This window comes from Xiphophorus hellerii, chromosome 10 (genome assembly GCF_003331165.1).
Source record: "Xiphophorus hellerii strain 12219 chromosome 10, Xiphophorus_hellerii-4.1, whole genome shotgun sequence".
Taxonomy (NCBI): domain Eukaryota; kingdom Metazoa; phylum Chordata; class Actinopteri; order Cyprinodontiformes; family Poeciliidae; genus Xiphophorus; species Xiphophorus hellerii.
The window spans coordinates 2,381,205-2,401,763 of NC_045681.1; the positions used below are offsets into that span (position 1 = coordinate 2,381,205).

At 38.6% G+C, this 20,559-nt stretch overlaps 1 protein-coding gene across 2 annotated transcripts in view; it reads left to right on the forward strand.

Annotated features, from left to right (window-relative positions):
- The first annotated feature begins 1,002 nt into the window (after positions 1-1,002).
- Positions 1,003-20,559, forward strand: part of capn15 (calpain 15) — a 58,160-nt gene continuing 38,603 nt past the window's right edge. Inside the window, exon 1 of one of the 2 annotated variants that reach the window (XM_032575223.1) lies at positions 1,003-1,330. Coding sequence is in view for 1 of the 2 variants with exons in the window: in XM_032575222.1 (XP_032431113.1) it covers positions 7,488-7,666 (179 nt within the window). In the remaining variant the exon portion in view is untranslated. Of the gene's footprint in view, positions 1,331-7,487; positions 7,667-20,559 lie in introns of those variants that run through there. The other variant, XM_032575222.1, reaches the window with a different exon arrangement.

Genomic DNA, 20,559 nt, shown 5'->3' on the forward strand with positions numbered 1-20,559 from the left:
ATACTTTCTAAGTTTGTTCTAGTTTTTTAAACTAACAGGAGTTTCTCTAGGTTTTTCTTTGATGTTAAAAGTTTAATGCTAAATGTTGATGTAAGTCACGAGTAGTTTCTCTAGATAAACTAATAGGAGTTTCTCTGGATTCTAAGTTTGTTCTAATTATAAATGATCCTTTTAAAGCTAGAAACCTTTGTCCAGGCCACATAAAGATAGTTACAAAGTCGGCCTTCTGTTACCTGAAGGACATTTCCAGGATTAAAGGACTAATGTCCCTCATTCATTAGTTGAGTTATTCTTTTTAGGAAGTCTTCACAGATATTCCTAAAAAGTCAGTCCTCCAGCTGCAGTTGATCCAGAATGCTGCTGCTGGCATACTGACTAAAAGTATGAAAATAGACCACATCACATAGTTTTGCATAGTTTGCTTTTGATTAATAATAATTGGAACATCAATAATTCAATGTGTATACCAACTTTTCTTTACTTTTCTCCATTATATCATTCGAATTAACAATTTTTCTCAGTTTTTTTTTGGTTTTCTTTATGTAAAGCACTTTGAATTGCAGTGTTGCTGAAATGAACTATACGTATAAATTTGCCTTAATATTGCATATGTAGTAGACCCAGTCTCACACATTGCAAACTCATGTATTACCAGTAGATGGCGCTACATATCCATCGTCTGAAATGTGGATGGCCCATATACACTTACAAAAAATTCAATGCTTAAAAAAAGAAACCCAAACAAAACTTTTACAATATAAGATTGCAATTAAATCCACATATTTTAATAAAATATTTTTTTCACACAGTCTGAATTAATACAGTATTTGTTAATAAAAGGGACGGAGGTCATACCCGGATATCCTTGTTAAAATATCAACATGGGAAATGGAGTTTCGCCATTTTCCCATTCTTCAATCCACGTTACGTCGGGGGACGTGACGTAGCTCGAACACATCTGAAATGCGCTCCTTGATGTTTATCGACGCTTGCGTCACGTAACCGCAAAGTTACGTAATTTACGTACGTCCGAGTCCGTGTTTGCTCCGTAGAGATTCCCCCCTTCCTTCCTGGGCTGATTGAGGTAAACCTACGCGGTCGCATCATTATCGCTAATACCTGACGGAGTGGAAATAAACGGAAACATTTTACGCGCCTGACCGAAACCTGTGAGGTATGAGGCGGCAGCGGGGCGCGCGCAGCTGAAACCCGGAAGGGTTAAAGTGACCGAATTACGAGCAGGAGAGGAACTTAAGGTCTCCATGGCTGTGAAAAGTTAACGAAGAAACGCCTGAGAAAACAGGAATTATTCGTCCCTGTCCGACTACAGGTAAGAATAAATGATACTTGCGAGGAGTTCAGGAAGTAAACGGCTGTGGAGGAGTATCGGTAATGTCGGCTAAATGACTGAAAAGAGTCTTTGTTTACAGTGTCCCCCCGGTGTCTTCGTCTCAGTAGGACTGGACACTTTATAGCAGCTCTCTGTAGCTGAGGTTAGTGGTAGTCCTACAGCTCTACAGTTTGTTCACTAATAAAATCAGTTGTGCCTTAAATAGTTTACAGCCCTGCACCAGAGGGACGAATCGGTCTACAAGTTCCTCCGAGCAAAATTGGATAACACTGTTATTATTATTATATATTCATTTATGTTATATATGTATTATTGTATAAATTATTAATGTGGCTTTGAAACTTTAGTGCCGTTTATCTTCAGTATGTATTTCTGTTTTGGGGTCAATGTCATAGAAGTGCATTTATTTACCCCAGTTCCGGTGTTAAATGTTCATCAGAATTTAACGTTTATTGAAAATGGTCTCAAAACAATATTATCGTTTATCGCAATAACTTCTGGGACAATTTATTTGGCCTATATATTACAGTATGTATTTTACTACTAAATGTGTGTTGGCAGGTTTTGTGTAACCCAGTTTGGTAGGTAAATTGCTTATCTACCAGTGAAACTAAACAAATTGTCTTGATTTTGAAGAAAAATCTGAATTATTCATATTAATGCTTCAATAACAATTATTCAACATGCTCGTTGGTTTTGAAACTCTGTATGTATATCAAATTTATCACTGCTTCTGTGGACAGTTGATATATGGATTTAATTGTATAGATGTAAACTGAAAGTCAATAATCCAGTTGTTTTAAAATATATAATAAATTAGGCTTAATTAGTTTTGCAGCGGATGCAAGTGGTGCGTTTTAATGTCTTTGTACTGCGTGAATGGAGGCCTGCTGGGAAGATAAGTTGAAAAAGAGTCTTGGGTCACTCAGGACATTTGGGTGAAAAAATCTGCAATGTACCATGAAATCAACTCACATCCTCGCTTCCCGTCCCTCTGAGAACCGAAGTGAAACCCGACCGCTCCCTCTGGCACCGGCTGTGTCAGCTGCTGCATCTCCGGCTCTTCCGGGGGGGACAGGTGTTTCTCAGACAGGTGCGTCCGTGTAACAAAGGGCTGCAGACGCTTAACTTTATGTTTTGTTTTTATTTTTTCCTTCCCGCCATGTTTAATCCCACAAACTGTGGGATTAAACAGCTGACTCAGTAACGGAAGTATTTTTGAATTCTGCTGATTGTGAGTGTTCTTGAGAATTTCCTTTCACCCAAATACTGTTGGGTAAGTTGTGTCGTTTGTTAAAGGAATAGAAAGAATTTGCCTACAGCAATACTCATCTTTTCAGCCTTAGAGCGTTGCAACTTAATTTCTTTGTTTTACTTATTTACTCTTCAGTCATTTTTTATCCATTACTTACACAAGTCAAAAAAGGAAAAAAACACAAGACCAAACTAGTAGGGAAATAGATGAGAAATATGTAAATTCCTGTAATTGTAGACTGAAAAATGTGTATCTTCACTTTGTTATCCATAAAGCATCATAAAAATCAGTTTTCTGTTTATTTTTTCTAAAAAGTCCCAGCTGAGTTTGTAGACAAACTCATTAAAGAAAAAAAAAAATCAACAAATGATTCCCCCTAATTGAAGTACAATTGTTTTTAATATTCGTCATGACCTTTAGTTTTTTTGTTTTTTTTTTAATAAATCCTTCTCTCTTAACTTGTAGCTATTTTAATTTTGAACCACTTTTGTATACAACTTAAAATGAGTTAATTATGTGCTTTGATCACAGTCAACACTGTTCTCAACTCTTTAGATTGTATTTCTCCATAAGTAAGCTTGTTCTCTTGGATTCCCAGCAGAAGTTTTAGACCAGACAAACCAGTTTGAGTCTCCACACCACGATTTAGCAGTTCGTATGGGTGATACTCCTGCAGCACCTATTTATGCAAATAAGCAGCACTGCTTACTCATTTGTTGACTCACTGCCTTGTTGGCTACAAAAGATGCATAGAAAAGCATGTGGTTTGGTGAGTTCTTGTGATATGAATATGGTTGTGCATTACGCGCTCGATTTGCTGCTGAGCGCCGCGTTTGTCGAAGAAATGAGGCCAAGGAAGACACTTGAAGTGGAAGAGAGCGGAGGACAGGAAAAGTTTGACGGCTTCTCTCAGTAATGTGCAGCGACAGTTGAGCAGTGATGAGTGTCTGCACTGTCCTCCGTTTAACCCTTCGCTGCACCTCCCACCGCTGAGGCAGAGCCGGCTCAAAGCAGAAGCAAACTAAGCTGCTGCTGGTTTAATGAGTTGCAAAATTGAAATAATGACATTAGGGATGGAAGTTATCGATTTAAAAAGTTGATATAACGTTGATTGATATTGTGGATCATGCAGTAATTTTCTTAAAAACCAGAATTTTCTCTTGTTTTAAGACGGTTGACCATCTCTCCATAACATAAAGGGCAAAACTTTTTCACAATATGCTGAATAAAAAATAAACAATTAAAATTTAACATTAGTTTGTGTCAGCTGTTTGAAATACTGACTGAATAAACAGAAAATTGTGGTTTTCTCACATTATTGAACTTTGACCAATTTACAAAATGTAACAAATCAGGAACCGTTTAAGATACTAAGTAGAAAAATAAAAGATGAAAAGAATAAAACGAACAGAGCAGAAATGTTCTTCTGAAAAATCCATCCATCCATCCATCCATCCATCCATCCATCCATCCATCCATCCATCCATCCATCCATCCATCCATCCATCCATCCATCCATCCATCCATCCATCCATCCATTTTTCTCTTGCTTCAAGAGGCTTGACTTCATAACATAAGAGATATCTACTTTAAAAAACATAGATTTTAAAAATCTACTTAAAAAATATAAAAAAGGCACATTTTTTTAAATCTATTTTATAAAGTTGATTTTTAAAAATATACTTTAAAAAGTAGATATACATTTAAAAAAAATAATCTACTTTAAAAAATATATATCTATTATCTATTATAAAAATATAAATGTTATAAAAATTTTATTAAAATGTAGCTTCATATATTTTTTAATTATATGTATTTTTATTTTATTTTATTTTTTCTTTATTTATTCATTTATTTTTTGGTGTCATATTGACCCATCAGAATATGGTCTTTACTGTCAGATAAGTGGGATTATTAAAGGAAGCTGTTTTTGTTCAGGCAGTGATGAAGGAAGACTTGGTTTTTTGTGACGCTCTGCAGCACAACCAGCAGCTGAAGCTCCATGCATGATGAGCAGCTGAAGAGACAACAACCCTGGGCTCCTGGTGAGCCACAGACAAACCGCATTATGCTTTTGTTCCTTATTATTAGCTGGAAGCACTTTATGAAGTTGGACTGTTACTTCTTCCCTTCATAAGTCTTTACCTAATGTGCAGACCTCCGACAGTCGATAAAATCACTTTCCTTTTATCCAATTTTATCTGTGGATGCACTGAAACGAAAAGTTGGGTAAATATTGTTCTTATGGCCAAAAACCAATATTTATCGATATTATATTTCACTACATTTTTGACAGCATGAAAAAAAACAAAACAATAAACCACCACACTCACAAATCTGTGGTGAACCAGATGGCTAACCACTTTTCACAAACAACAAGACGGAAATAAAATATCAATTTTTTAAATCGACAGTTTTACAAATCAATCAGATATGTCAAAAAAAAAGATTATTTTCTAATTATTTTAGTACACATATATAATAAATTCCTATTTATCTGATTTCAATATGTAAATAAATTAAATTAAGATAATTTGTAAATTGTATAAAATTATTACAGCTCCCACTAGAAAACTGTAGGTTTATGTTTAAATTTCCTTTTTGTAGTTGCATGATTTTTTAAGGGAAAATGATTTTTAAAAAATCTTAAATTCACATATGTAAAATTAAGGCCTTAAAATGTCTTAATGAAATAACTTGCCCTTAAATGTGTTCTCCACAGGTCTTGAATTTTGTTGTGGGAGGAATATTTAATCTCGTACATAACACTAAAGTATTTTGTGAGACTTTAGTGTTATGTGAAAGAGTCAAGCTGCCAGCGGTTGCATCTAAGCTAACTCCTGTTGTCAACCCATACAATTAATTTATTTTCACATTTTTTGTATGTTTCTATCATGTTACAGGTCTTAAATTTCATTCATAATGGTCTTAAAGTCTTAAATTTGAATGTTTAAAGGTGCATTAATGCTGCTGTCTTACTGTCACAAATATGTAAAAAAAAAAAAAACTTTTTAAAAATAAAAAGTACACACTGTAGCTTCAAGGGTCAAACAAAACATTTATAAATAAACCATGAAGTTTAACAGAGGTTGTTTCTGCAATGAGTGAAACTGGAATCGGTTCCCCTGATCAGATTCTGCTCACGGCCCGTTCAGGTCTGGACCGTCTCTGTGGTGCAGCCTGTTTTCCTGGGACGTGTGAGTCTTCACTGCGGACAACTTGTGTCTGGAAGCCACCACTCCGGGATCCCATTCACATCAGGCTCTGGCTCGGCGTTCAGCTTTTATTTAAATCTCTTGAACGCAGCCCCGCAGCTTTTCTCTGCTGGTAAAGGCCAGTGCGCATGCGCTCTGCTGACACTCCAGTAATCCGCTGGAGGAGATTGCATCCTAGTCCACTGCGCTCATGCTGCTACCAGTGAGGGAGAATTAAAAATGATGGAGGAAATGTGGAATTGGAGAAATGCCGGTTAAGATGTTCGGACGTTATTATGGGACGGAGCGGAGTTTCGCGATGAGCAACCGGGACGGGAACGAGGAGGAATCCGAATCTAAGACATATTCGCAAGCCGTCTTGCGAATATGAGAAACCCGCAGACAGGAATGAAGCCGGCAGAAGATAAGAGGTTTTCTCTGGGATCTGTATATCTGTGGTACGTGGACGCAGGCGCAGAACGGAAAACCAGCAACACTGCTGTTCATTATAAGGCTAAAGTGGACCGGCGCGCTGCTTTCCTGATCACCTAATTATTGGTCGATACATTGTCTTCTGCCCCATCATCCCTCCATCCAAATGCACACTGTGAAGTTTGTCCTCCGTGACAGTTTCGCCGTAAAGACGCGCGGCTCCGTCAGCCGCTGCGCCTCGTAGAGACTCGCAATGACGGGCAGACGGGTCCAGATCAACCCGAGCCAGCCTGCAGGAACTGGACCGGCCGGACTCCTGGCTGCGGGATCAGACAGAAATTAAGCTGCGGCTCTCAGACAGGAACACCAGGATCAAATCCCCGCTGTCGAGCTGGCAGAGGACCGCAGCGTGACACCCAGCACCCACTCCAGCCCAACCTCTCGGGCAATTTGTTGGATAACTCTTGAGGTGTAAAGAACTTTTTGACTCCCTGATTTATTTTAACCCAAGAAGGAATCCCCACTTTAAATATTTGTGATATTACATGTTCTCCTTCAGAGAAATGCAGCTGATATGTTGCTTTTAAATCTCCATAACAGCTGTTCCTCTGCCGGGATGACTGAAAGGGGAGACTGGGATATTTGCATACTTGTTGTTTTGCCAAAACCCCTCCCTTGAAACCCAGTGCATTAATTTCCTCCAGCTTCCCTGTTGTAAATAATTCTTCAGATTTCTTTCACTTCTAACTTTCAATCGCTTGAGATGCATGTCGTGTTAAAACTCAACAAACAGATTTATGTACCTACATATTTCAGGTGTTTAACGCTGATTTTCTGAGCATGTCTAATAGAGAAGACAGGAAGCGCTTCCAAGGACTTATCATATGCTGTGTACAAGATTTGGTGCAGAATGTCGCAAGCCTAAAAGATGCAAGGAGAGAATTGCAAGGCTTTGCATCAGAAAAACTACATTTCAAACTCTGGAATCAGTAAAAATGCTCCCACTATTCAGAACTTTTCGCTTGAACTCTGGGAAATGCAGCCGGCTTTGGATCGTCTACCTGCAGATCACCAACATTTGTGAGCAGCCCGTTTGTACCTGAACCGGGGAGGATATCTGTGATATTTTTGAGGACCTCGGTGTGCCCCACCTGCTTCAGATCTGGATCCCTCGTCAACTTCTGTGTTGCAGGGGAAACAGAAGCGAACAGGTATCAGGAAGAAAGCGGGGTCTATTTTACCTAGATCTGTGGAGATGGGGAGCTCGGCCTCGTCTCTCGCTGCAGAGACCGAGTCGGACCATGGCTTTGGCAGTACCTCCTACCCGTCGTCTCCCCCCGTGGGCTGGCTCAGAAACAGCCACAGCAGTCCGGTGTGGGGAACCACCTTCATCACACGGCAGCACCAACAGCCTGTGCCGCACCGAGAGCGCAGGTAAGAACTATAAAATAAGCCAGAAAATTGCGCAATTTGAAATGAAAAAATAATAAATAAAAATAATTTTCCATAATTTACTTTAGGATTTAAAAAGTTATTGCGCAAAGATGAGGTGGCTTTTGAGCCATATTGACCCTTTGCAACTACGTCACTCAATCATTGGAGGCGCCATGATGGACGACAGAAGTGAGGGACGGGAGTGTTGAACAGAGCGACTGAAATTGTTTTCCTCAGTTGTTTTGGCCAGTTTATTCATGGCTTTTTCTTGTTCGAGTTCAGATAATTTGTCTCTGAACGTAACACACCTGACTGGGTCTCATAGACGGCGGGATTTACAAAAGTTGTAAACAGCTAGCTTAGAAACTGGCCCGGACCTCCTCCCTCCTGACGTGTTCATCAAACTTCCGGCTTTGCCTGAATTCACACCACATGATTTATATCACTATGTCATAAACAGCGTCTGCCTAGATGCTAACCAGTTTTTTACATGCTAGGCTACATGACCTGCGGCATTGTCTCCATGGTTACTAATAGCTAGACGTACCTTCTCCATAAATCAATATTTGATATCTTTCTAATCATACTTACTTATAAAGTATATGAACATTAATCTTCTTACCTTGTAAAAAGTGTTTGCTGCAAATCCGGGATTACGCCGAGGCTGACAGTCATTATGACTGACAGCTGATATCCGTCGCTGCAGTATCTTTCCTCATTAAAATCTATAAAATAAAATGACAAGTTTGGTTTTTATCCTTGTCTATTTGTGCATCCTATAACCACTGTAAAGTGGACTCTACTATATAGAAGTGATATTAGGTTACAGATGTCTGTTTTTAGACTGGTTAGAAGCAGATTGGTTGTTTTGACGTCTGTCATGGCGGAGTGGGCGGATCTCTGGAGAGCATTGACGAGTCGCATGATCAACACGAGTTACTACCATCGAAAATAATGAGGAAGACAACCGGAAGTAGTAGGAGGAATACTGTTTTATTTATTCATTTTATTTTTTTCCGCCTTCGGACAAAGTGCAGCTGGCTCCATCAGAGCGCTCACAGCATCTCACAGTTCATAAAAAGTTGTTTGTTATTCTAACATGTTGAATCCAGCTCTTCTGTAAAATCCCAAGTAGGTGGGTCTTGTCGCTCCAACTCCTGAATAAGACGCAGATGTCCTCTGATAGCTGATAGATAGTAAGCGCTAGCACCATGATTGAGTTGTGAATATATCTTATTTAACTGTGCACATCTGTCGCTGCCAGGATTTTTAATGACGTGAACAACCTTATTCTCATGATTTGAAGTTCTTTATTAATGTAAAGACTGCAATTGGGTTTTCTTGCCATTGTATAGACAAAGATTTGTGCACATTTTTAATAGAAAGGCATCTATTGAGTGCACTCTGGCCCAACCAGGTCTGCTAGAAATACAAAGAATATAAACTTCTTTGAGGTATCTTCCCTCGATTTCTTGGACACATTATGGTGCAAAGTGGAATATTTTTCTTCCATCATTCACTTGAAAAATACTTTTTGACCAAAGCCTCTGAGTGAAGGATTCAGTAACTCCCCTTGCCATGGATCCCACCCACTGCTTCAACAGAGCTTATCTAATCAAAGCCTTCATTTTGATGTTTGGCCATGATGCACCCAAAATCTGGCTAAGCTGGATTAATGAAAGCAAAATCCCGCCTCCTTCTATGGCTTAGCTAGATGATGTTCGCAACGATTTAGGAGGTTTTTAGTAGATTGCCTGTACAGATAGACCTAACCTCAGAGAGCTCAATAAAAACAATGTACAGCCAACAACAGCAAACCAGGACTAATTTGAAAATGAGTTTGATGATAGACTTTTTGTCTGACTTTTTGGGCTGCTTTAATGCAGTTTTTCTAATGTACCAACAAGCACTGGTAGTTAAAGTATGAATGGCCATTGAAAACACGTCCATCTCTAAATAATCCAGTCCACGTTTGACCCATCTCTTCCTCTGGTTTTAATCTACGTTTGTCCTGATGCTGAGAAACGGTAGCAATGTTTTCATCAGCTTTTTTGAAGTATCTCATTAGAGAAGATTGGTGAAAAGGGCAAAATTTTAAATAACTTTCTCAAAAGAAGAATTTATAGGTGGACATTGGTAAGAAGTTGCTAATTATTCTGATGTTGCATGTCCAGTTGTTATTTACAACTGTTATTATTACAATTATCATTATCTGTAGATTTTCTTGTGTTAGTTTGTAACCATTTTCTCATAGTACTATCATTTATTTGTTGGCTCTTTACCCCAGAACAGGTGCATGGATATTATAACTTGGTCTTAATTACAAACTCTTGATAATTATTGAGTCAGTAAGTAATATATTTAATTAAGTTGAGATTAGGGGTAGGATTAAATTAGTGTTCACTTTTTTGTACTCCTAGTAGTGGTAAACAAATTATTTTGTTTACGGTTATGTATGCACACATTTCCTTTGTCCTACTGATTGCTTTCTTTTTCTTGTATTGAAAAACCTGGTTGAAATAAATTAATCAAATCAAATTTTGCAAAAATGTTTTTATGCTCACTTAAGGTGATTTTTGGCTTTTTCGAAAAGGAGTTAATGCGCTAAATGGGAAAAACATGTTTGCCCAAATAAATTCAAATCCCAAATCAGCGTTAATTCTTTTTTAAACTTGCAAGCGTTTTTGAAATAAAGTTACTCAAGTCCTGTTCTTAGTACTGAAAATAAATGTATTCGATCAAGTCCAAAAGAAACTGAGAACTACATGCCTCAAAAAAGTTTAAAGAAAAAACTTGGACATTTTTTAAAATAAAAATCTAATTTTTAGATTAATATCATACATTTTCTACAAAAAAGTGTACATTTCAAATGTTGGAAATTTTCTTTTAGGAAATTTACAAGTTTTCTAGAAAATTTCGGAGACTAATCGTTTTTTTTTCTATCTACAATGGCCCTGATACGTCATCGCAAAAATCCCTCACGTTTTGGATCTACAGTAAATATTATGTGCTTGATATTAGGTCGTTGTTTGTTTTCAGTCTATAATTTTGTCCCACATGGCAAAAAGTTTGGACATCCCTGATATACAGGAAGCCTTAACACAATGCCGCCCTGGGTGGTGAGCCATACTTTAAGGACCACCACTATAAGTACATTATGGAAAAGATGTAATACTCATGTATATTCACAATTAGATGAACCTGCGGTGTCATCTGTGTTGTGGTTAAAGTTTCTAACTTTTTCTATGAACAAACTCAGCCGATGCGTCTTTAAGTAGCCACGCTATTTGTTGGAGAGACGTTGCGTTCCGATTGACTGGATTTCTGAGTTTTACTGCATTAAAAGATTTGCTGTTTCAACAAGAAGCACCGTATGGCAATAATCCGCCGTTCCAGTCGCTGCTTTCTGAATCCCAGTCAACATACTGAAAGAGAAGAAAGCTTTGAATGTGCAGCTCGCACCACAAACGGCACTTTGGACTCATTTTCCTTAGGCATTGGAGGAAAATGAGATCTTCTCGACCACCCTCACAGAGATTTGTTTCCTGTTTTTCATTTATTATTTCGTTTGCTTTTTTTGGTCCCGTCTCCCAGAACGAGAGCAGGCAGTTTATATCGACCGCCTGAAGTGTATTGAAGTTGTTGCTGAGTCACTCAGGGCATCATGGTCTGGTTGTTAGTTATTGATTTTCAGAGAGCCCGATCACATTTCCCCACAATGGATGTCATTATTTATTCAGCATCCGTCTCCAGTTGGGCTTTCATCTTTCCTGATTCCTGCTGTCAATGCTTGCCTCGTGAGTTGCTCTACATTTAACAGTAAAGTCCGTCCTGTCGTGGTCGGGAAGATTTTTTTAAAAATCCATCCAGACAGGTCTTGTTGTATTTGCTCGGAGTTTAAGCACAGATCCATCAACACAGCTCGATTTATGAATGAAACAGAGGCTCCTGCTGTCAGACTGCCTTTGCATCATTCAATCATCGTCTTATTTTTTGTTTGCCAGACTCCACTTCCTGTCAGCAATCAGACTGCACTCTGAATCCGCTCAGCACATCAGTGTATACATGTGCATCAAGCATGTTTGAAAACTGGAGCATTTGTGGCCCTTGGAGTGATTTTCTGTGGCCCCCAATACAAATTTGGACCGCCCATCACAGGTGTAAATGCAAAGTTTTTATTTTTAATCAGGATAAAATTATTACCAACATAATTCACATAACAGTGGCGCAGTTGGTAGCACTGTTGCCTTGCAGCAAGAAGGTCCTGGGTTTGATTCCCGGCCCGGGGTCTTTCTGCATGGAGTTTGCATGTTCTCTCTGTGCATGGTGGGTTCTCTCCGGGTACTCTGGCTTCCTCCAACAGTTCAAAAACATGACTGTCAGGTTAATTGGTCTCTCTAAATTCTTTGTAGGTGTGAGTCTGTGTGGTTGTTGGTCCTGTCTGTCTCTGTGTTGCCCTGCGACAGATTGGCGTTAAACGTTCGCTGGAGAGGCACCAGCACCTCCCGACCCCATGAGGGACAAGGGTGTTAGAAAATGGATGGATGGATGGATAATTTTCTTGCAGAAGAAAATGTTAAGTACAACACAAAGTATTTGTCTTTTCATACCCAATGTTTTCATAATAAGTAGAATTGCATCTATGTAGAAACCTTTACTGAAAAGTGGCTTTATTAAACTCGAGGAAATATAGCAAGCATTTTGAATGGAAGTGACTCAAAACTTTCTCTTATTATAATAAATTTGAAAACTGGATTAAATTTCTTTTAATTTTAAGCTACTTTTCTACAGAAAAACAAAACAAAAAAAGAGCAAATGTAATTGCTTGATTTTATTGTAATCTTTCCAAATTTTTGGCCCACATGACAGAAAGTTTGGACACCCCTGGCTTAAAGGGACACCCAGACATGCATCATGGACAGTATTGGATGCAGTAGGGCTCTGTTCATGTTTTCTCCGGTCGCCTCACTCTGCCTCTCTCTCGTTTACACACCGCTGTGTGATCCTAACCACGTTAGGCAAGCTTTGCTGAGCTGTGACAGACCATGAAATATAGAAACAACAGAACACTACGAGCCCGGCTTATTTTCAGCTGCTCTCTTCCAGTTTCTTCTCTAATAAATTGTTCCATAAAACATTTTCTCTCTCAACTTTTCTTTTCCTCTCATGCTTTTCCAACCCTAGATTGCATTGGCTGTCTAGTCCTTGGGGTGTTTTTCATATTTAGATTTTTTTTTGGGGTGGAGGGAGTATTTACTCCTGAGGAAAGCCAACTTATTACACAGAGCTGCAGTGTTTCTTAGCTTTGGCTCGTGTTTTAATTGAAGCGCCACAGTGTAGTTCTGCGCATTGTTCGGGGAACAATGCTGCTTTGATTCACTTTACTTCAGCAACTACCAGCTAGCGTCTTTCACTGCCGATGTCCTCGAGGCTCTAGAGTCTTTCTGGAGCCGATCCTCGGTGCCTCCTCTGTCTCGGTGTGATGTATGTCGCCGTTTATCGCCGCTCCATCCACCGGCTCTCCATTTAATTGGATTGAAACCGGTCCACTTGGGCTCAACAAGCGTGGTCACTGGCGGCGTTTAGGTCGAAATTGTTTCAGCACGTCCTCCTTTGCGATCGCCTGCCCGATGAAGACGGGTTCTAGTCGGGACCGCCCGATCGTCTCCAGAATAGATTTGGCAAGCAGCAGTTGTCTTAAAGTGTGGCTGTATTTGGAAAACAGAGCAGTTATGCAGCGTGAAGAAGAAAAAAAACTAGCCTGTTGGCACTGCCTCTGACATGATTCCAGATTTCCCCGTTCTTGTTGCCATGGAAATCTGTAGCATATGCTCAGTAACCTAATTCCATCAGGCCCCAGACAGGACCGCACATGGCAAACCTGGCAGCATGAGGCAAAAAGCGGAAACTGCTGGCAACCCGCACATCTGCAGACACTGGTTTGTCAAAATTCCTGCAAACTTTTACTTACGAGGTCCGGTTCAGTCCGGATAGCTTGTTTCAAACCCCTTTCACTGCTCTGTGTTTAGGGGTCATCTGCTCATCAACAGTAAATAAATCTTTACTTTGTGTCGATTTGAGAGGCATCTGTCTGGCTGATGGTAGTTTTCTGTCAGACTCCTCAGATTCAAAAGCCTTCAGGAACTTTATATTATTAGAGCCGCAGCCAACGACAACGCTGTCATCCTCTTCCTCGTCTCTGGCTGCGTTGCTTCTTCTTGCTGCTAACGCCAGCTGAAGCCCAGTCAGACAGCTTCCTCTGTTTAAAGATTCAAACGTCTAAAGCTGTCTCCACCGCTGACAGATTCGCATATCAAAAATGAGCTCTGCTCCTGAAATATTCACTGAGGGCAAAGCCAGGGGTCAGAAGCTTCACACTCTCTCTTAACAAAACTCCATTTATTTCCTTTTTCAGGCTTGTAGTTAAATAAAAACAACTTATTTATTGCTCTTAGTTGTTAACGGCTAATATCAGGAAGCCTGATATTAGGCAGTGGAAGCAACAGTGAGGATGGCTGGCATCAAGATATTTTAAGGCCTGCCCGCCCCCCACTTGTTGCTGTACACAGCCAGTGTACACATTTCTAGAAAATCACATAATGATAACCTCAAATAGAGCTGCAACTTCTCTGCATCCAGAGGCGTTTGCTGAATGGCAAGAAAGTGGGAAGTAGGTCAGCTACGCTAGCTTGACTTTGACAACCTTAACATGTACATGTGCTGTGTAATTTGGTGTGTTTCCGTCCATTTAACATTAAAATAAGGCAACACACACACCTGCTGTCTGATATGTAGCCATTTATCACCAAAACATGTTGCAATCGCAAAATAAACATCAAGCTTGAAAACACCGTAACTAACTGAATGTTTACGTTGCGTTGTTCTTTGTGAGGGAAACGTTTGCATGTTTTTGATGCTGATGTTCCTGATAGATAATAATAATAATCTGTACTGTTTTGTTCTGTTAGCGGAGCGCTGTTGTGAGTCGGTTGCCGTGGCAATGATTGTGCACACAGAGTGAGAAAACAGAAAATTACGAGTCAGTTTTGTGTTGTCGTTCGCCTGTTTTTCGGCCTTATTTTTTCCATTTATTGTGGTTCAATGCAGCCGCTGTAATTTTAAAAAATAAAAATAGGAAAACAAAAACTGGATTTATTTATTTATTTATTTCCTCGTTATTCATTTATTTCCTTGTTTGTTCATAGAATGCCACAATAATTACAACAGTCATCAAATAAGACAGAATATTTCATAAGGTATTCATAGTGATGTGAGACCTAACAGAGCGCCTCATCTTCAGGATTACAGGTCCTGAGCTGTAATCCAAATTTTTATCTACTTTTATTTAGAACAGAAAATATAAATTACATTCTGCATACCTAAATATTTGGACCGCTACTGCCGAATTCACTGGGTGTTTGTTTTATTTTGGGCTAAATTCTATGCATCAATAACAATAAACGTTAATAACACCATTATAAAATCAGTTATTTTGTTATTTGAGAATAATGAGAATCTCATGCTGATCTTAACATTTTCCTTTTAAATAATCTGATATTATCCTAATAAAATGAGCATTCCCTGGGAATAAGTGGCTCCTGCAGCATCCTTTTAATGTTCTATTTTGGTAACAGAGAAATGCTTGTTCAGTTTTCTACAGCCGTCTTGGTGCGTAGCGTCATGGTTATGGAGGACCGATGTCTTTGCCTAAAGCTACTCCTTCAAAAGAGCTCTTGTAACGCTGGACTTTTCATCCCGCTGTCCCTGCACCATTAAATTCTTTCTCCGAGGTTTGACTGCTCATCACGTTATTAAAGCTTCCCCAGTTATCTTTGGGCCGTCCCTTGTGACTAAGGCGTCACTGTCATCAATCCTTTTGTATCACATCACCAAGTTTCAGTGTGTCATTATAGGAGCTCTTTGTCTGCTGCTTAAGTCTTGGCTCTAGACACTCCCTGCAGATAAGCAGCAGTTAGTGGTTCCGTTTCCAACTTTTTTATTATTTTTGCATATCATTCTGGACCGTTAGTGGCTGATTAATGATTCATATCAGCCCGTAACTTATTACCTGCAGGATTGGAAAGACACCTTGGAAGGTAAAACTCATTTCTGTGACCCAAACCGTCCAGATCCTCTTAAAGAGACGGATCGATGTTTGGTGGGAGTAAATTATTAAAGGAAAAGGTTGCCCTCAGACAGGCTTCACACATTAAAGGGTGCTACAATAAATCTTTACACAGAGCTTGCAAAAGTATTCATACCTTTTGTTTTATCACACTGCAGCCACAAACTCTAATGTGTTTAATTAGCTCTGCATTGCAAAGTAGAAGGAAAATAATAGATTTTTTACATCTTTTTTCCTTTTTACGGGTAATAAAAACTGCAATCACTTTTATCATGCTGTAAGGTTTAGAGTAAGCCCTTATATTAGCTCTAACCATCTTCTATCTCTAACTGTGACCCACTTCTTCGTCCCTGTTGAAGAGAAGCTTCCCCCCAGCATGGCGCTGCTGCCCCGTTTTTTCTCTGGTTATGGTGTGAGTTGGGTAACATGCAGTGTTTTTTCACAGTACCTACATTTTGCATGTAGGGCAAAATGATCAGCTACAGTCTTCCTTCTGTTTGTTCCCTACTGCGTTGCCACCTTTCCATAAAAGTCAACGAACAGTTGTCAACGGATTTTCCCACCTGACCTCTGGATCTGTGCAACTCCTCCAGAGTTACCGTGGACCTTTTGGCTTCTCTTCTGATTGTTGCTTCAACCTGTCAGCTGAGATGGACGGCCATGTGTGGTGCTATAAGTTTTTCATGTTTTGAACCTTTTGTGACATGTTCAAAGCTTGGCATATTGTTTCAGGACATTTAGGCTGATACTCGGTTTTGTTCGGGACTAATGCTGTGTTCACACCAAACGCGTTTGGTCCGATGCTTCAAGTTGGACTTGTGTGCACTTTGAAGTCAGATGCTTGACATTTTGCTCTAGACGTGCGTCAAAATCGCTCTAGACTCATGTTGGGACAAGCAGTTGTTTTGCGTCGCCGTTCTATTTGTAGAATGACGCATAAAATTGAGAGAGTGACACCAAAATATTATGTAGTGAAAGCTTCTGCAATTATAACTGAGGCTCAGATGTCTTTGCTGAGACAAAAACTGTTCAGAAAAATTTCTGTTGAACAAACAACGGTGACGGCTGATAATATTGAGAGAATTTAGCCTGAAATCAACAGGATGTTAAATTTTCAGATACTGAGATTCACGTTCACACTGCACTCTGTCAAACTAACCAAACCTTTTGAAACACCTTTTCCCCTCCTCACCTGTGGGGGCGCTGCACCGAGAACAACTGAAGGAAGCAACATGAAAACCTCTGAAGAAGACACTTCCTTCACAAAATGCAAACAAAAATGGCATCAGATTTTAGCAGTTGTAGGATTTCTCTCTTGGTAAAAAACCACAAGCCATTTCTCTCGCTACTGGTGGACCAGCAGGTTTGTTTGAGCTGTATTTACCCAGAATGCCTTGCACCATAGTCATAAAGTAATAAATGCTTCAGGAAGGAGCTTTGTGTTCATTTACAGGAAGTGGGTTTTATATTCACCGTCTGTTCTAAAGAAACATTAACCTCTGAGTTTCGTTTTACTTCCCCAATAACAAAACAAAAAAACTGAACAAAGAGCTGCCGATGGAAAGTAATTTTGTAGATTACTATATTCATCAGTTATTATTCCAGTCCTCATTCTTCATTTAAAGTCCATTTTTCCCCCATTTTCTGCTCAGTTGTGCTTCTTGTAGCTTCAGTATGTGTGCCAATTGAGTTTCGTTTTTAATTTAAAGTTCTTTACTTTTCAACTGAAATCAACCTTTAGTGGAACAACAAGCTGAAATAACGAGGCCATCTGAAAACAAAGGCTAAAACACCTGCAGCTGATTAAAAATCCTCACTCTCTGCATTCCTATCACCTGCAGATGTGCAGCTATAAAACAGGTGATTAGGTCACATCTGGAGACATTTCCTCTAAATGAACTCAGCAGTATTGAACTCATCCAGTCTGAGCTTTATGTAAGGGCTGAGTAATCCCTCTTAAGCTGCTTTTTAAAACTGGTAGCAAATCAAGACAATCATAGGTAACAAGACTGTAACATAGCCTCCTATCAGGTTTTATTTAGGCTTGAAATTATTTATTTCAATAATACCACAAATCTGTAATAAATATGCTGTTTTTTGCAGACTATAAGTAAATTTTTTTCAGAGTTTTACTAGTTATAATCAAGTGTGACCGATATATATTAATACATACTGTATGACTTGAATCAAGGAGTAAACCAGAGATGTCCAAAGTGTGGCCCGGGGGGCATTTGTGGCCCTTGGAGTAGTTTTGTGTGGCCCTGGGTGCAGTTTACAAATGATGGAGTTGTAGATGGAGACAAAAAAAAAATTGTATGAGATTTTTAATGACAAATGTATATTTATAGAACATTTTAGTTTCAAAATAAGTGTTTTTCTTTCCATTTTAATGCCATGGTAGTGACTTTTTACTCAAAAACAGACCCAGTCACACCCAATGCTTAAAGTGGGGTAAATCCAGTTAAGGATTGTGAAACCCAGTTCACATTTTTATTGCTCACAATAAGCAATTAATTAATTAATCATGTGATAAATTAAAATGATCTTGATTGATTAAATTTTTTTTAAAAGGTTTTATTGGCTCCAGTGGCCTTTATTTGACAGTGAATTGACAGGAATTCACTGTGGATAAAGTTTAGGTAAATTTGCATTAAAAAAGTTGAGCATCTATTTTCTTTGAAAATTATAATTATGTCTAAAAACTGTGTCAACATGTGAACAGTTGTGCTGATAAACTGAAATTATGTTGCCAAAAAAGATAAATGTACTTTTGTTTTTATATTTTCCAGTTTTATTTATATCAGCTCCACCGGCATGAGAATAAAATAACATCTCATCAATAGGTGTAGTGTTGGTTTCTGCAGAAAATCACTGCAGAGCAAGATTAAGGGATTCAATTTGATGCTGAAGTTTTTGTATTTATTTCTTTATTTGTGTAAAACTCTTCTGTTTGATTTGTTTGCTGACTTGTTCCACACTGGGTCAAATGTTTGTTCTTTCCCTCGGATTCTGATTGCTGACTTCCTGAGGTCCAGTAGGGTCCAGTCCCGCAGGGGTCAGCGCTGTTCTACAAGCGCAGACAGGCCCTCCTCATTATTAGGCCGTAACTTTTTATGATGATGCACTCACCAGTCTGCTTTTATCCACCTTTTACTTTGCGGTTTGGCTTGTAATTTATCGCGCTCTGCAGAATGCGGCTTTTAGCTCGAGGGAAACGTTCCAAGTTCTATTTGTACAAACATGAAGTCACAGTTTGTTGGTGATTTCTGCCAAGTTAGTTTCTTTTTTTTCTCCAAAGACAAAAAAACTGACTCAGTCTCAGCAGCATCTGTGTGCAGATTGAAGAAATTCAAATGATATTTGTATGAATATTCGCCTGCTGTTTAACAGATGAAGAGAATATAACGAGGTGGATTTTTAGACTGGATAAATCCCAGAGTTTTGGTTGCTTTGCTCCTTTAGTTTAGTATTTTGTACCCAACTTGTTTGGGCTATAAGATGGAGCCATCTTCCATGGAAGGCTACCAGCCATACATCAGTTTGTACCTCCTCTGAAATCTGACATTAAAGTGATATTCTGTAACTATTGCTACTTTTTTGTGAGAAAATGTAAATCCAGAACTCTAATAATAATTATCTACCTGTAGGATGCTGATGGTTATTTAGCTCTCATTTTTCATAGGAGTTAAAAAGCCTTAACAAACATCAGAAACACAGTCTACAGAAATGCAGTGAAATATGAACATAGAGCAGCTTTTTCAGTCACAGAGGTTAAGAACCACACAGTCGCTTGTGAATAGTTAAAATCTGTGAATTCAAATGTTTATTGAAAAGCATAAAGAATTTATGTCGCCATTTATAAACTCTTATTAAAGAAATATGACAAATAATTACAGATGTAAAGACAGAGATCAGACAAAATAAGCTGGCCCAACGCTAATAAAAAATGCTAATTGCTGCATATTTTTATAATTAAAACACCAAATATACAATAAAATACACAGTAGAAACCATCTTAGCGCTACCGCAGATGCTCCTGGGTGTTCAGCCAATCAGCACCAACAAAAATAAATGATTTTCCTGGATTGGTTGTTTTGCAAACTCCAGCCAATAGCATGTTGAGTAGCATCGCACCTTTATTTTTTTTATTTATATTTTACATATGTTGTACTTCTGAAAATAATACAGTTAAATGAATATATAGTCAAGAGTTAAAATCAAGTTTTTATAATAATTTATTTTTGTATTTTTCACAATACTGAAGTACCAAACAAAATAAACATAATCTCATTGGTTTGTTAAAAGGGAAGTAATTATTTTATAAATAAATTGGTAACACTTTATTTGATGAGACTGACATGACGCTGTCATAAAAATGACATAACAACCTGCCGTAATCATGAAGTATTTATGAATCTTTACAGCTGTTGTCATGAAATGTCATTTGATAAATAATGACATTTTAATGCAAAGATCCATTAAAACTTGCACTAAAAGTTCATTAAAAGTGTCAACTTTGCATTATTTACCGAATGACAGTTCATGACAACAGTCAACAATTCATGGAGACTCTTTCATGTTCATGACAGGTTGTTGTGTCAGTCTTTTACACACCTCTTCAAATAAAGATTTACCAAAACATTATTTAGACCCAGGTGAACCTCGTCTATCATCATACAGCTGCAGATACTTTCTTTTACCCCTTCCTGTGTCACGATTCACCTCTAAACAACTATAAAAGTTCTATTTAGTTATATTTGTTTTGTTC